The 17,558-nt window shown below is 38.3% G+C and overlaps 1 protein-coding gene across 1 annotated transcript; it reads left to right on the top strand.

Moving 5' to 3' along the window:
- Positions 1-15,961: 15,961 nt before the first annotated feature.
- PSBW (photosystem II reaction center W) lies at positions 15,962-17,182 on the top strand. The gene is made up of 2 exons (XM_087670196.1): positions 15,962-16,204; positions 16,811-17,182. Exons 1-2 carry the CDS (start codon positions 16,099-16,101, stop codon positions 17,116-17,118), a joined length of 414 nt encoding a protein of 137 aa, XP_087526322.1. The 5' UTR covers positions 15,962-16,098; the 3' UTR covers positions 17,119-17,182.
- The last annotated feature ends 376 nt before the right edge of the window (positions 17,183-17,558 follow it).

The raw sequence follows: 17,558 nt of genomic DNA on the forward strand, positions 1-17,558 counted from the left end.
TGTTTCCACTCCACCTATTCCTCCTGTTCCACGACCGATGCCTACACCTTCTGCTCCAAAACCATCCGCTCCATCGGTGCCTACCTCTCTTGATGACATAATCAAAGGCATAACAGATTTGACACTGGAGTCAGTCAAAGCGGATGTGTATCTACTCTCCTGAGGTGCGAGGCTGATGCACCTGGAAAAACTCCCTGCACATCGTGCCCCCCTTCCACGCCCAGAAAGCTGCTGAGGTGCGGAAAGAGAACTTTGAGCACCTATCCTCTAGGCCAGCAATGGCTGCTCGTGCACGCATCTCCTGTGCATGGAGAGTGGGATCCCCTGGTGCCTCTTGTAATAATCTCTGCGTGGCTGCAAGGTCCCACCGAAGTGCTCTCTCCTCCTCCCAGCTCTACTGCCTGGCCTGTATGGCTGCCTCTTGGCAAATTCTGTTCGATTCAGCTAGGAACTCTGCCACCTCCTCTACGATCTGGTCCCTCTTGCCCCACTCTCTGGTTCAAATCTGCTCTATCTATCTCGTCACCTCCTCCCTCCTATAGATCGAGTCAGGGATCCGACAAGATCATTTATCTAGGGCAGATGCTAGGGGATCTAGTGTCAGGAGAATCGGGCAATGATCGGACAATGTGGTGCCCACCAACTACCCAATCTGGCGTCCCCGAGGGCCTCCCCACTCTCCCACATAAAACTTGTCCAACTGCTCCAGCACTCCACCTAGCCGCCTGTATCCCCAAGAGAAGTCCAGTGACCTCTCCCTCCTATGGAAGGCACGGTCTCTCCAAGCATCGCGTGCTCCTACTACTAGTAGAAAGACCTTCCATGCCTCCTGCTCCTCCCCCGCCATGCCCTGGTAGTTTCTTCCTATGCCCTACTAGTCCTCCAAAGCCTCCAGGTGGTTGAAGTCTCCTCCAACAATCCAAGAGTCCACCTTTGGGAGTCCTTCCGCGATCTCCACCTAGAACCTGTTGCGTGCCCTAACCTCCGTAGGGGCATAGATATTAAGGACTCCAATGCACAAGTCCCCAATATCCAATCTGATCCATAGCACCCTCCCTACCACTATCATCCCATGCTCTCGTACACAAGCGGTAAGACTCGGACCAATAGAGGTGCATACGCCTCCACTCTTGCCATGGGCACCTATGGCGTGCTCCCAGTAGTAAGTGTGCAAGTTTCCTGGGAGTACCTTCCCTACCTGTTGGGCCTGGGTGGGGTTGAGCTTATGCTCCTATAGAAGTAAGATGTCGATCCGTCAAGGGCAGGCTGCAACTTTTGCCGAACAATCAATTTCCTGGAACCACGTGCCCCACTGTAGTGGAGGCTATTCACATTCCAAGATGCAAGGTGTAAGCTCATGGGAAAATCTGTGACTAACCGAACAGGCATCTTTGGTGTGGAGGCTGCTGATGAAGAGGAGGAGCTATGAGGCATGCAGGTACGCTTTGCCACTGGTCTAGACAGCAAACACCAATCCCCCATGGTGGCCCTCGGCCGGACCATAGGGGTGATAGAAGTTCCAAGTGGTACTATCAATGCATCTATCAGCCATGCTAAGAGTCGAGACTTTGTGCATTGGTAGAAACGGGCTGCATGTGCCAAGGGCTACTCGATCACATCCCTCAAAGCTCTCCACTGTGGAGGGGCTCGAAAGATAATGCTCAGGTGAGGGACCTTGGCACCATCCCACCAGTTAATATCCATCATGCAACGAGGCCACTGCTGTGCAAACAATGCTAGTCCTTCTCCCATCCACTGGGAGGTGTGGTCCGCCACTTGACTCTTCAACTCTTCCTCTATTTCTTCATAATGTAATCCATTTCAAATTGCATAGCTATCTCCCACTTAAGTTTATTATCATAAGTCATAATCACCTTTGAATAAGATGCCTCCCCACAATATCTCAACATCACATAGTCAACCATAGGTTAAACCCTCTTTAGGAGATGAGAGATACGAGTAGATCTACAAAGTACAACAGGTTGACATTGAGTGGTGATTTCAATATCCACTCTTGCTTCCTAATGTACTGTAGGCCTCTTAACTTGCTATTCAATAGATCTTCCTACTTTCCACTCACTAGTAGAATCATGACTTGTGCTCTCTTTCTACACACTTAGTGCACTAGCACTTGCCCTAAGTGGCAAAGTAATAGGTGGCACTATATCCTCAAAAGTAATCTTTATTGTTTCCACTCCCTTAAGAGGTTGCTTGTGCATCTTCTCCTCATTGAAGATCACATCATTACTAGAAATGATCTTTCTACCTTCTACATCCCAAAGGCGATAACCCATCTCGCCACTTTGACCATAGCCCACATAGCCCAAGAAGACGCATTTAGTGGATTTTGGGTCTGACTTATTATACCTTTCTTTTGGTGCATACACATAAGCTTCATAACTAAATACTCTTAGGTAATCTCATCTTCTTACTCAACTACACCTCTTTAGAAATGCCACCATCCAAAAGTAGTATTTGGTAACCTTTTTATCAAATGTATATCAATCATGGTGCACAGATGGGATGCCGTAAGCGCGCGTACTGAGCGTCAAAAGGTCCCCAAGCACAAAAGAACTCTAATTTTTGCACATAAATCAATGTAGAAAGCTTGCATGACATGAACAAGAGACCAATTGGGTGCAATCTCCCCCCATGCCTTGTGTGAGCGCTCCACAAAGCATGTATTTTATGTATTAATCATCTTCAAGCTCAAATAATAGCCCAAATTACAAAATAGCACGCTTTAGCTTTTGAGTTTGCTTTTGTGCCAAATAGAAATAAAGCTAATGGGCACCCAAGAAGTCAGGCGTACCCAAATACAATGTCCAAATACAAATATCTAAATCGTGCGCCCATGCGCATACAAAAATAATAAATAAATATCAAGCGCCTTGATAAATAAGCGCGACAAAATATAGGCGCCATGCCTAAGGTATGCGCCCATCAAAATATTGACGATAAATTTGAATACACGCTATCCTCCAATGCTTTCCACTGCCACTGCTGCTATCTCTACACATCAATTGAAGCATTCACAATCGTTAGTAAAATAATACAATTAAACCGGCAAAAGTGAATACCTAGCAGTCTTCAGCTATATAAATAAATTAATTGGTTAGAAATCAATCCTAACCTTAATTTATCACGAGTGCACACTCTAAACTCATAAATGTTTATTAATTAAATATGTATTTTGCGGAATCACCCGCTATGGAATCACCCATGTACACATAAAATTAACAAAACGCTCGAAAAGGATAGACGTCCCCATCGACTTCTCGCACAAAGAATCCACTTTGTGTATGAGCCCCGGTAATAAAAGTTTACGGAATCCACCGTTAAACCTCACGGAATCCACCGTGGCACGGAATCCACCGTGGAATATGCCTCGTGGCATCACACCCCCGGGTTGGGATAGCAATTGTCCTCAATTGCTATTAGCTCAATGTGGAGCTAACAAAGTGGGGAAAGCATTTAAGTCTCTAGCATGCATCCATTGGGCCTCTTCAATAGGATGGTTTTTAAACTTGACCAAATATCTAGAATATCTACGGCCAGTTCTAGTGGTCATAAAGTCAGTATCTATAATAGTTTCAGGCTGAAGGATTTCAGTCTCTTCATCTAACAAATGTGGGTTTTCATAGACAGGGTGTACAGGTAATTGGCCTCTAAAGGGTCGTAATAAACTAATATGGAAGGTATTGTGGATTTTCCAATGTGGTGGTAGTTTCAGTTTAAATGCATTGTCATTGATTTTGCACAACTGGGTGTTTATCTACACTTTGTGATCTACATTTTTCTATGTGTAACCAAACATAATCATCAACTTTGAAATTCATGGCCTGTCTTTTCTTATTTGCTTGCTTTGTATATGATTGTTGGGCTTTGGCAGTCATATCTTTAACTTCATCAAAAATAGTAACGTGCATGTTAGCAATATCATCAACAATCTGAATTTTATTTGATAATGATGCAACAGGTGTAGGCAATCTATAACCATTAATAACTTCAAATGGTGCTTTCTTTGTAGCTATGTGTGGTGTATTGTTATATGCAAACTGAAGTAAATGTAGATGTGTATCCCATGTATGTGGTTTAGAAATAGTGCAAGCACGTAAAAGATCTAAAATAGTACTGTTAGTAGCTTCTGTTTGACCATTTGTTTCAGGATGAAATGCATACAAAAAATCAATCTTTGTTCCTAAGTTAGCAAACAAAGTAATCCAAAAATTATTACAGAATCTAGAATTACGATCAGAAACAATAACTTTTGGTAAACCATGATTAGTAAACACAGTTTTCAAAAACAATTGAGCTGCTTGAGATGCAGTCAGAGTTTTCTTGCATGTAATAAAATATGCTTGTTTGCTAAACCTGTCTACAACAGTCCAAATCATATCATGGTTAGCTTTAATGTTAGGTAAACCAGTAATAAAATCCATAGAAATCTGTTCCCATGGTCGTGGTGGAATAGATAATGGCATCAGTAAACCATATTGTTTACCATGGTGTCTTTTAACTCGTTGACAAACTAAACATTTAGAAACAAAGTTAGATACATCAGTGTCCATATATGGCCAATAAAAATCTTCAGTCAATGTACGTAAAGTAGATATAATACCTCTATGACCTTGATATGGAGGACAATGAATCTCATTCAAAACAAAAGATCTAAATGGAACTGTCACACATAATCTCTTTTCATAAAACATGAATCCATTATTGTAAGACAGTGAATTGATAGGAATCCAATTATTTGCAACTAATTTATTCCAATCAGAATGAAAAGTAATATCCTGATAATAAGTATCTTTCATAGGGATAAGGGAATCAAATGATATCACGAAAATATTACGAATTGTTGGTCTTCTACTCAAAGCGTCGGCTACAACATTCTCTTTTCCTGGTTGATATTGTATAAGAGGATGAAAACTTTGAATGAAAGCTGCCCATTTAATATGTCGATCTGATATTTAGGGTTGACTAAGGAGATGTTTAATGCTTTGTTGGCCAGTTTTAATCATAAACTCAGAACCCATTAAGTAATGTTTCCATTGACGTAAAGCTTGTACTACAGCTAGCAATACTTTAACATATGTAGAATATTTAAGTTCAGATGGTTTTAGTTTACAGCTAGAATAGGCTATGGGATGATTATCTTGCATAAGGACGGCTCCTATTCCAGATCCACTAGCATCAGTAACTACTAAAAAGAATAGTCTATTGAAATCAGGTATTTTGTAATACAGGAGCATGGGTTAATGCATGTTTCAAAAGATCAAAAGACTTTTGTTGATTATCAGTTCAGTTATACACAATATCCTTATTTAAAAGTTTAGTCAAAGGTAAGGCAAGTAATGAAAAATTTCACACAAACTTTCTGTAAAAACTAGCAAGACCTAGAAAAGAACATAACTCATGCACATTTTTGGGTATGGGCCAATTTAAAATTGCTTCTATCTTTTTAGGGTTAACTTTAATACCTTCTAATGAAACAGTGTGTCCTAGATATTCAATTTCTGTTTGAAAGAATTCACTCTTTTCTGTATTAGCATACAATTGATTATCTTTTAACAACTTAAAAACTAAAGACAGATGTTCATAATGCTCATTCTCATTTTTACTGAATACCAATATATCATCAAAGAATACTATAACACAATGCTAACATTTCAAGAATATGCGATTCATCATTTGACTAAATGTAGCAGGTGCATTAGTTAGACCGAAAGGCATCACTAGAAATTCATAGTGTCCAAATTGTGTTCTAAATGCAGTTTTGAATATATCAGATTTATCCAATCTTACTTGATGATAACCAAATTTAAAATCTATCTTACTGAATATGGTAGAACCTTATAGTTTATCCATAAGATCATCTACCCTAGGAATCAGATATCTATTCTTAACAGTAATTTTATTTAGGGCACGATAATCAATGCACATGAGATAAGTATTATTATTCTTCTTTACTAATAAGACAAGTGCACCAAATGGAGAACTACCAGGTTGAATTAATCCTCTGTTAAGCAATTCCTCTATTTGATTTTGAATTTCTTTCTGTTCAATTTGGTTATGCCTATATGGTGCTTTACATGGTGGTTGTGTACCAGTAATTAAATCTATTTTGTGATCTTCAAGACGTGAAGGTGGTAGTCCAGATGGTAAATCATCATCAAAACAATCTTTAAAGTGAGCAAGAAATTGTGTATGCCTAGGATGCATATGTTTTTCTTTAGCTTGAAGTTCATTTACCCATATTAAATAAGATTTGCTACTTTTATGTAATGCACGTTTAGCTTGAGCATGAGTATGCAGTGGAAAATTATTAAAAGCGTGCATACCATGCAATGTAATTTATTTTCCTTGAAAATAAATTTTAATTGAATGCGTAGAATAATCTATGTCAGGGTTATACTGATGACGCGAAGGCATACCTAAGATAATGTCACTAGACTGCAAAGGTACAACTAGGAAATATTTACCAATTTTAATTTCTAAATTATGCACTTCTTGTGTTCCATTATATCTTGTGCCTAAGAATGTTGCTTTAATGTGATAATTTGTAGAAAGAGTTTGTAAATTCAATTCTTTCACTAACTTTGCAGAAATTAAATCATGTGTGCTACCATCATCATGTAAAATAGTATTTTCTTTACCATTCACAAAACATTTCATTGTCAACAAAGAATGGAGTTGGCATACCTGGCAAAGTATCCGAAGTAGTACCAATGTCATCATCATCTTCTGTAAAGTCAGGCATTTCCTCACGTTCTTCTTCTTCCATTACTCCAAGATAATTGATATGGAGAGGTGGCTTTTTCGATTGGCAATTGGCTGCTAGATGTCTAGGTTGATGGCATTTGTAACAAATTATGGGTTTGGCTTTAGATACATTGTTGGTAAGTAGGAAGTTTAGGAATATTGGGATTTGGCTGTGAGGATGGCCTAGGTTTGGATTGGTATTTGATGGCAAAGCAGGTGGTTGTGTCCAAGACTTACTGAATGAAGATGGAAGAAAACGACTTTGATTGAATCTTCTAAAATTTGAATTGAATTGCTTGGAACCATAGTTACCATTAGTTTGAAATTGTTGTGGACGCTTGTCTCTTCCTCGAATCTTGTCTTCAGTGCCATGAGCCAAAGAAATTGCATCTTCAAGGGTTGTAGGCTTGAACATATTGACTTCAGCATAGTAATGTCCAAGTAGGCCAGACATAAACTCGCATTTGTGAGTTGCTTCAAGTACATCTTCGAGCATGCATAATTGTAGTAGAGCATTCAAAAAATGTTCAATGTATTGGAAAATAGGTTCACGATCTCTTTGCTGTAGAAGATCCCATTGCTTTATGGCTTTTTCATGGAATTGAGGAGGAAGGAAATTCTGCAAAAACTTCTTTTGGAAACTCTCCCAGGTAGTGGGACAATCAATGCTCTTGTGAACCACAGTCCACCATAGAGATGCTCGATCAACTAAATGGTTAGTGACACATTTAATTTGGTCTTTCTTAGTATATGTCTCTTCACGAAAGTAATCATCAAACTGACTGATAAATGCAAGTACAGTCTTTCCATCTCGAGATCCATTGAAAGTACGAAATTTGAAGTTTCTTTTACTTATCTTTGTTTCTTGTGGATGGATTGGGCTTCGAGTGTCGCATCGATGGTACGTCGTATAAGATCTTCGGGTTGCGGTCCATCTTTGTCGATGGTAGTTCGTTGCAAATTGGCCAATTGAACTTGCAAATCTTGTCGGGCTCTTCGTTCTTCATCAAGTTGCATCATAATCAAATCCAATTTTTGTTCCATCGTTGGTTCGGGTAAATCACCTTCAGCCATAAGATCGTCCATATGTTGTTCCGTCATCCTGTAAAATTCAAAAGACCTCACACTCTCGAAATCTAATTAGCAGGATGAGCGTAGCTCAAAGTCGAGTATACAAGGCTTATATATTTTGTTTGGCTTTTATAGTCTCTCTCTTTTGCGATTGCAATTTTCATTGTCTTCGTAGAAGTTGCGTATAATCTTCGTATAACCTACGCATGACCTTCTACATTTGTTGAAACTGGTCTAGCAAATCTGCAAATAGGAACAGGGTCTTCCAGAGAGCAATAAACGGTTTCTGTGCTTCTACGTGTGAACAGACTTTATGGGAGTGGTTGAAGTAAGTCTTTTATGACTACTGTGAACTTAGGTGACTTGCAGAACTAATAGAACTTGGAAGACTTGGAGTAACTTAGTGGATTAGAGAGCTTTAGTGAATTTAACCAGTCGTGTGATTTTTGAGGACGTCAATATGTTGGCGATGAAATCGACGCCATTGAGGACGTCCTCTTGCTGCCGATCGTTGAATTTATTGGATGAAGCTTTTTAAAGATTAATACTAAGCTTTGACTTTAAGCTTTTAAGCTTTTGGATATGGAAGAGGAGCTTACTGTCTCTGGTTCAAAACGACTTGAAGAAGGAGATGTACAAGTGGTCCTCCGTCTCCTCAAGCCGGTCCTTCGTGATCAGAGGATGCAGATAGGGGTTCTTGATTGCCAGGAAGTCACTGGTATCGACCGTTCGCGATGAAACTGACTGTAGAGCTCGATCGTTCCAGGAACTCCACCTTCACTCAAGATGGTAAGCGATTGGAAGCTCTCGGTCTCAGCTTCGCTCTGATACCACTGGTGTACAGATCGGATGCCGTAAGCGCGCGTAGTGAGTGTCAAAAGGTCCCCAAGAACAAAAGAACTCTACTTTTTGCACACAAATCAATGTAGAAAGCTTGCATGACATGAACAAGAGACCAATTGGGTGCAATCTCCCCCCATGCCTTGTGTGAATACTCCACAAAGCTTGTATTTTATGTATTAATCATCTTCAAGCTCAAATAATAGCCCAAATTACAAAATAGCACGCTTTAGCTTTTGAGTTTGCTTTTGTGCCAAATAGAAATAAAGCTAATGGGCGCCCAAGAAGTCAGGCGTATCCAAATACAATGTCCAAATACAAATATCTAAATCAAGCGCCCATGCACATACAAAAATAATAAATAAATATCAAGCGCCTTGATAAATAAGCGCGACAAAATATAGGCGCCATGCCTAAGGTATGTGCCCATCAAAATATTGACAATAAATTTGAATACACGCTATCCTCCAATGCTTTCCATTGCCACTGCTGCTATCTCTACATATTCACAATCGTTAGTAAAATAATACAATTAAACCGACAAAAGTGAATACCTAGCAGTCTTCAACTATATAAATAAATTAATTGGTTAGAAATCAATCCTAACCTTAATTTATCATGAATGTGCACTCTAAACTCATAAACGTTTATTAATTAAATATGTATTTTGCGGAATCACCCTCTATGGAATCACCCATGTACACATAAAATTAACAAAACGCCCGAAAAGGATAGGCGTCCCCATCAACTTCTCGCACAAAGAATCCACTTTATGTATGAGCCCCGGTAATAAAAGTGTACGGAATCCACTGTAAAACCTCACGGAATCTACCATGGCATGGCATCCACCATGGAATATGCCTCCTGGCATCAAATCAACATATCCTCAGTCAAAAATAAAATCCACCGTGGCACGGAATCCACCATGGAATATGCCTCCTGGCATCAAATCAACATATCCTCAGTCAAAAATCCTTGAGTAAGACTAGTATTAGATAGCATACTCAATATCCTTTCATTTAATGTCCTATTCATAAAATCTACATCAGCATTTTGGGTAAGATTACTAAGTGCAATGAGTTTCCTATTAATCCTATGTGCTTCACAAAGAAATTGGAACTCATGACAGATATATTCTCCACCATTATTAGTTTTGAGACACTTAAGTCTCCTGCAAGACTAAGTTTTCACGTGTCAAAAATTCTTGAAAACAAGACAAATCCTTATCTTTCCTACCCATAGTGAAAGCCCAGACTTTCATAATTGCATCATCAAAATGTGATAAAAGACGATGCCCCCTATAGACTTTGTAGGCATAGGCCCAGACCTATTTTACCACAATGGAAGCATGCAATGCATTTCTTAGATGTGGATTTGTTTTATGACTTATCTACAATATTGGTTCTTGTCTTTATATTGTTTTCTACTCTTTCATCTTGAGTTGATAAGGGTTGACCATTTTTATCTTGGTCCATGGATTTCTTCCGTATCTCTTTAGTCAATAAACTATCTGCAACATCATTAAACTTCAATCACTATCTAGAACTAGATTATTGATGGATATCCTAAAGGTATCTCATGATGCATGCAAGGAGCATAACAAAAAGGTTGCATTAATCTCATATTCAAACTTCAACTTTTAAGCATACATTTGATTAAATATGATATTGAATTCATAATGGTAAGAGGTGATAGTATTGCCGTTCTTTACATATAACTTAAAAAACTTTTTCATGAGATACACCTTATTCTAGGTAATTTTCTTCTCATAGATATCACATAGCTTATTTTTTAAATCATGAGCAATGGTCTTGTTCTCACACGTGTAAAATGTATAGATTTTGCCAAGTGCAACCTAATAGTGGATTTAGCCAATGTATCAAGCTCCAACCAATCCTCTTCAACTAGGTTTGTTGGTTATGTGCCTCTTATGGGTCTTAACTGCTTCTTCTGAAGAAGGATCTCTTGGATTTTCTTCTTTTGCAAATTGAAGTTAGTACCATCAAACTTCTTGATGTTACATAATTCCCTCTTCATTACAAATGATGAAGTCATTTGTGCAAAAAATAACTAACTATTAAGTAACAACAACTACAAAATCAACAAACTGTGCCATGAAACTTGTAAATATTTTGTAGCACTCTAGACTTAGATTTGAGTGAAGATGCAAAATGAACCACTACTCAACAATAATGCATACATCACTATCCAAATGTTGTGAACATTAATGTATAATCTCAAAACATTGTATTGTTGCATTAATACTTTCTTACAGATATAGTAGCATAATAGTATCCAGCTATTTAGAAGTATATCAATAGACTATCCCCCTAAAATGACTGCAATGCATCAAAGAACACTGTTCTTACTCATTTACAAGTAATATATATAGACAATATGATCATATTCATAATACAAAAATTGATATAGCATATACATCAAAGTCTCTACTTTAATAACAGTTGCTACATACAATAATAGCTAATAGAAAAGTCCAAAATGGTAAAATCTATAGTCTGCAGCTTATGTCAAACAACCTATAACCTAAACATGTTTGCTTCTAACAACCTGTAATCTAAAACTACTTATTTTTAATAGTATATCACTAGTTGCTAATGCATCATAACCTATATACAATGTCTCTACAATGAACATTATAAGCCCTGACATGTTTTTCAAGTTTTGAAAAACTTGTGCAAAATTGCAAAAAAAAAAAAGATGAAACAATTTCTACATCACTTTTAGGTCAAAAATGGAGCCTAAAATAGCCTCATATAAAAAAATGGAGCAAATTGAGCCTTTATAGGTAGTTGGAGAATACATTGATCTATTCACATATGTTGAAACTCATCCAAAATGGAGGAAATTGTGAAGATTTTTGCTATTGGTACTAGCTAGACCTCCCATATGCTTTGATACCAATTGATGGTGCTACAACGAGAATGAAGATTGCACATATTCACACTCACAAAAATGCTATGTTTATGGTACTTTCAACATCTCTATAGTGAGAAGTACCTTATTGTCTTATTATTTAGAGGATAAATATTTAATAAAAAATAAAATCTTATTTTTCAAGTTATTATCTTATAAGTTGTGAGGTGAAAATCCTTGTCCTTGTTGCCAAGCTCTTGTCGCTCTCATACTAATTTTGTAACACTCGTACTTGATCTAGCCATTTATGATGGACATAGTGATGAAAAGTATAATTACCACTTTACAAAATATTTTAGAATAAATTCAAGAACTTTATGAGAGTAATGCATGGTTACAAGCAATAAGTCCCAAGCTTTGGAGTTAGCCATCCAAGACCTTCAAAATCAACTCTCATAGACAAGTCTACATTAAGAAGGCCTTTTTACATCCTATAGCCATCCTTCTAATTACAAGAAGGAGCCAAAGGTTAGCCTATCTAAGAACTTCAATGGAAAAAATCAATGTTTAGAGATTTTTTGCAATAAGTGAAATTGTTCATCCACATGCAACTTGAACATTATACTAATGATGCTTCTCAAGTGGGACTTATCATAGCACACTCCTCTCAGGTACAAACCTCTCTTGGTTCTCACCATTACTTGAGAAGGAATCTCCTTTACTTTATGATTTCAAATATTTTGTTCAATAATTCTTGAATGTCTTTGAAGACACTAATAGAGCTAGAGTTGATGAGACCAAAATAAGAAGTCTACATTAAGGATCCAAATTATTATTAGCTTACTTTATTTCTCAAGTAGTAGAATGTACCGATCGACTATTTGAGAGGTGTCAAGAGAAGCACCATGGGACTTCATTAAGTCTAGATGCCACAACAACAATACTAATATCAAGTCTATGACAAATTTGATTTGGCTCAATTGAAGCCATTGTTAACTCAAGAAAAGCAATGATGATACTCTCAAGGATTATGTTTGTATTGTGAAGGACCTTGCTAGTTTTCTCAACATTTTCTTAACAAGAGGATGCAAGTATGAAGCTCTACCATGCCCTCATTTTTGGGAAACATGGATATCCATCCACAATATGGTCAATGTGGCTGGATGAAAATCAAGAACTCTTAGAAGGCCCCTCATTGTCTACTAAGACTACATCAAGTTTTATGTTGTTATTAGTAAGAGCTTACACATCACATTGACAACTAGAGGTTAAAGCACTTTTGGGCTATGGAGTCTTTGCATGTCTCATGTATGATAAGTTTGCTAGAGGCATCATGATCACAATTGTGGAGAAATATAGCCTAGTTTCTACAGAAGTCATTGATGATCATCCTCTTCAGTTATGTCATGTATAAAACTCATCCTGTAAAGGTAACATCAAGAAACTTTATAGCAAACATATCATTCAATACTATATATTGCCTAAGCAATCCAGTTACCATTGGTCTACCTTGGCTCAAACTACACAATCCCAATATCAATTGAAAAACTCAAAAAGCTAAATCAAGGAGGCTAACACAATTTACTAAAAGAGGGAATGAGAGACTAGGGGCAAAGATATTCAAGAGAGCAACCATGAAAAGTCCTAGTTTTCTAGTATATATTTTGCTAGGCAAATCGATGACTAACAAAGACATGCAAGCTCTCCCACTTCAATATCATGATTATCAAGCGTGTTTGAAAGTAATAAAGTACATATGCTTCTTGAGCACCAGCCTTATACTTATGCCATCAAGTTGTAAGAGGAAGCTCAATCACCATTTGCCCCAATCTAATAGCTATCTTAAGATGAATTGGCAAAACTACGAAAATATATTGATGAGAATCTAGCCAAGGTTTTATATGACACCTAAAGTCATTGATAGGAGCTCCAATTTTATTTGTCAAAAAGAAGGATGGCTTTCTCAATATGTGTATTAACTACAAAGGATTCAACAAGGTAACCATTAAGAATAATTATATACTTCCCTTGAATCCATCACTTTTGGAGTGACTTGGAAGAGCAAAGATATTCATAAAGATTGATCTTCATGAGGCTCATAATCTTATCAAAATAAGAGAAGGTGATGAATGGAAGACATCTTTTCATAGAAGGTCTAGCGACTTTGAATATGTTGTCATGCCGTTTGGTCTCACAAAAGCTCTAACGGTCTTTTAAGTTCTAATGAATGACATCTTCCTTGAGCATTTGGATGGCTTTATGGTAAAATATTTAGATACTCTTCTAACATTTTCTAAGAATAAAAGAGAGCATGAGCATTGTGTGCAATTAGTTCTTGATAAGCTACATAAAAATGGCTTGTATGCTAGATTAAAAGAGTGCTCCTTTCATTAACTAGAATTGTAACTCCTTTGATATATTGTCTTTTAAATGGAATCTCAATGGATGGGAAGAAGATGAAGAATATTCTTGGATGGGAAATACTAAGAGCAGTTCAAGATGTATGATGATTCTTGGGATTCATAAACTTTTGCCGAATTTACAATAAGGATTATTCTAAGTTCATCATGCTACTAACGTAATTAATAGGAAATGATAAATTCATGTGGAACTTTCATATAGAGAAGACTTTTCAAGCACTTAGGCAAGCCTTCACTACATCCCCCATATCTTGATACATGTAGATCCATCCAAGTCTTTCTTCTTAGAGATTGATGCATCAGATTTTGCCCTTCATACTATTCTTTCCCAAGCTGGCGATGATGGCCAAGTTCATCCAGTGGCCTTTCATTCTAAAAAATTCTTAGCACCTCAATAATTTATGAAATTCATGATAAGAAACTTTTGGCTATTAATAACTTTTTTGAAACAATGAGGTATCTTCTAGAGGGGACACTCCACAAAATCACAATTGTATTACGAACTAGAAAATTTTAGAGTGCTTCATGAGTTCTCAAGTCTTGAATCGACAATAAGCAAGATGGAGTACCTTCCTTTCTAGATTTGATTTTGTCATAACATATTGACTTGACAACTAACAACGAAAACTAGATGTATTGCCTCGATGCTCCTATTTGTGTCATCATTAATCTACATTTTTGCAAGGGGTTTGATTCGATTCTTTCGGTGATTGATAGATTTACCAAGATGACACACTTTATCCCTACACATAGTTACTAGCAAAAGCACAACTCGAATGTATCTATAGTTATTAGGGGTTACTAGATGACATTATTTCAGATCGAGGACCATAGTTTGTATCAAGTTTTTGGGAAAGTATCCTTAAGCTCCTAAGCATCCAAACCAGCCTCTCTTCGGTCAGCCATCCTTGAAGTAATGGACAAATAGAGACTGTAAATTAAAGCTTGGAACAATATCTCCAATGTACAATCAATTATCATCAAAATCATTAGGTGGATTTAATTCCCTTGACTGAATTCACCTACAATAATGGTAGTAAGAGAACATGGGAACCAACCTTCCATCTTCGTGCAAGCACTTGCTAAAGTAATTGAGTTTTATCAATGACGTCCATTGCATTCAAGAGCCTTAATAATATTCTTATACTTATAATAAAGAAATAAGTTCTTCTGCTTCAAGTTATTTTCTTGTTAGTTGTGAGGTGACAATACTTATCCTTGCCAAGTTTTTGTCACCCTCAAAACAACCATTAACTAATTTACTATTAGGTTATGATTAAGCTTTTGTTGTTGAAGCAGTTTTATACCCTTGCATCATCATGTTGTTGATTAGTAGTTGTGTGCACATAGAGGAGCAAGAAACAAAGTCGGACATTTTTATTGAGAAGTGGACTAATTTTTCCTCTCAAGATTATAGAGAGAGAAAGTCTAAACCAAAAAGTGATCTTTAAATAAATTAAATCAACCCTTAATTGGATGAGAATGAGGACTACTTTTCCAGGCATATGAGCAAATGAGCCTTAAGCAAAAGCTTGATTGTGGTTGCTCACCAATCACAAAGGTATGCATAGGAACATTGGAAGGCCACAATTTTGTAGGGCCAAGCAACCGATGAGTGACTATTGATTATGGCAATGTTGACTAGACAATTCCTATAAGTGAGCGAGTTAAACTCTGCTCACACAATGAATATGGATTTTACCCATGGTTATTGAAAAGACTGTTAGCAGATAGATGGTGAAGAATCTTTCCAGGCTATGGAGGATTAGCTCCACTGTGGTGAAACCCTTGAGTTAATTTGACCTTGACATTACCACTTGCAAGAGCATGTGCCCTAAGAGAGCAAGGGGAACAAACATCCCATGATCCTTCACAAATGGGCAGAGAAAGAGTCGATGTTGCCACGTGGCGGAAGAAGAGGCAATGGGAGGAGATTGCCCGGGAAGGCCTACCTTATCTCGACGGAAAGGAGGGGAAAATAAGGATGCGATAAGGAAGAAGAAGCTAGTAAGCACAGGCAGAATAGAAGAAGAGGAAGGATTTGGAAGGAACTGCAGCACCACCGTCGGGGATATTTCTCTCTCTCTCCCACCTCAGCCCCCCCCGCCATCGCCGCAAAGCCCTAGAAATGGCCGCCTTCGCTGCCACTGCCGCCTCCTCAGCGCTGGCCCCGAGCTCCTTCGTCTCCTCCAGCAAACCTCTCCCCGTTAGCAGCACCTGCAGGCCTGTCATCGGTAAGTCCTTCTGTCCCATTCCCCTCTCTCGCAGTTTAGACTTTCTTCTTACGCTTTTGTCATCGTTGCCACGAGTCGGTGCTGATCCGTTAGCAACGCCATTGCCTTTACCAGGCTTTTTATCATATTGATACCATTCTCTCATTTACCTGTGGGAATTGGCCTTGCAAGTAGCCTGTACGTAGGTTTTGCTTCTATGCACATGCGCTTTCACTCGTCTGTCAGCCTTTTTGCTGTTAATATAACTTCCTTGCGACATGAATTCATCTACTGCGTCTGGATTTATGTGACTTATGTAATGTACGCTGAAGCTTTTTGGTTTCTTGAGACGAGTGTATCACTTGCTTACTCTCCCAGCGTTGATGATGTTTTAACTTGGTTTTTCTATCGAGGCGTTTGGCGTCAGTAATGCTAGCATGTTGGTTTTCTACCTCTGCATCTGAACCTAGATAGATTCGTACTAGCTTTGATGTCAATCACCAGCGACGTCTTTGACCTCTCTACAGAAACCTTGTGAATTTGTCCTGGTAAAGTGGACCTTCTAGTCATGGAGAATGAGTCTTTTTTTCACTGGTATTGTACATTGTTTGTTTTGCTCTAGTGCAGGCCTTCCTACTCTAAGGAATACTGGGATTAGGTGCTCCGCGTCCAGCAAAGATCAGGATGCAGTCAAGTCTGTTGTCCCTGAGGTGGCCATGTCCGGTGCTTTGGCTTCAGCCCTCCTCGCTGCTCAGCCTGCAATGGCCTTAGTGGACGAGAGGCTTTCAACCGAGGGAACAGGCCTCTCTCTTGGAGTGAGCAACCCCCTTCTTGTGTGGATTTTGCTTGGTGTTGCCACTCTCATCTGGGCTCTCTTCTTCGTGTACGCCTCGTCTTTGCCTGAAGGAGATGATGACTCTGGCCTGGCCCTGTAAAACCTGGATGTAATACTTGTGGCCTGTTAATCCACAATTGTCTATGGATCATTCTATTTGTCTACCTGTTATATGCTCGACATTGGCCAGTTATGTGCAAGATAAGTTGTCCTTACTATGATTCGGCATGCAAAGTTCTCCGTGAGATCTACTTTTTCCTGTAAGAACTAAAGTCGTGGCCGCTGCTTACACGCGTGCATCATATGGGAACGTGATGGCTGACAACTAAGGGAAAGAATCCTGAATGGAACTGTACATCTAATGGAGGAGGTATGACCATGAATTGTTTGCGAGTGTTGCCAGCACAGTATATTGTCCTTGGATTTACTAAAAGTCCTTCTGAAGCCTTGCTTAAACCTATGTTTGATATTAGATCACTGTTTCAATTTCTTCTTTGAGTCACATGAATTATGATTGTACTCCTGGCTGTGCAGTACAAC

Source organism: Lygodium microphyllum, chromosome 28, assembly GCF_053477565.2.
Source record: "Lygodium microphyllum isolate KBCC chromosome 28, Lygodium_microphyllum_v1.1.10, whole genome shotgun sequence".
Taxonomy (NCBI): Eukaryota; Viridiplantae; Streptophyta; class Polypodiopsida; order Schizaeales; family Lygodiaceae; genus Lygodium; species Lygodium microphyllum.

Coding starts and splice junctions, on each gene's coding strand:
- PSBW (XM_087670196.1), top strand. CDS start 16,099: ATGGCCGCCTTCGCTGCCACTGCCGCCTCCTCAGCGCTGGCCCCGAGC. Junction 16,205..16,810: donor CACCTGCAGGCCTGTCATCG/GTAAGTCCTTCT, acceptor GCTCTAGTGCAG/GCCTTCCTACTCTAAGGAAT.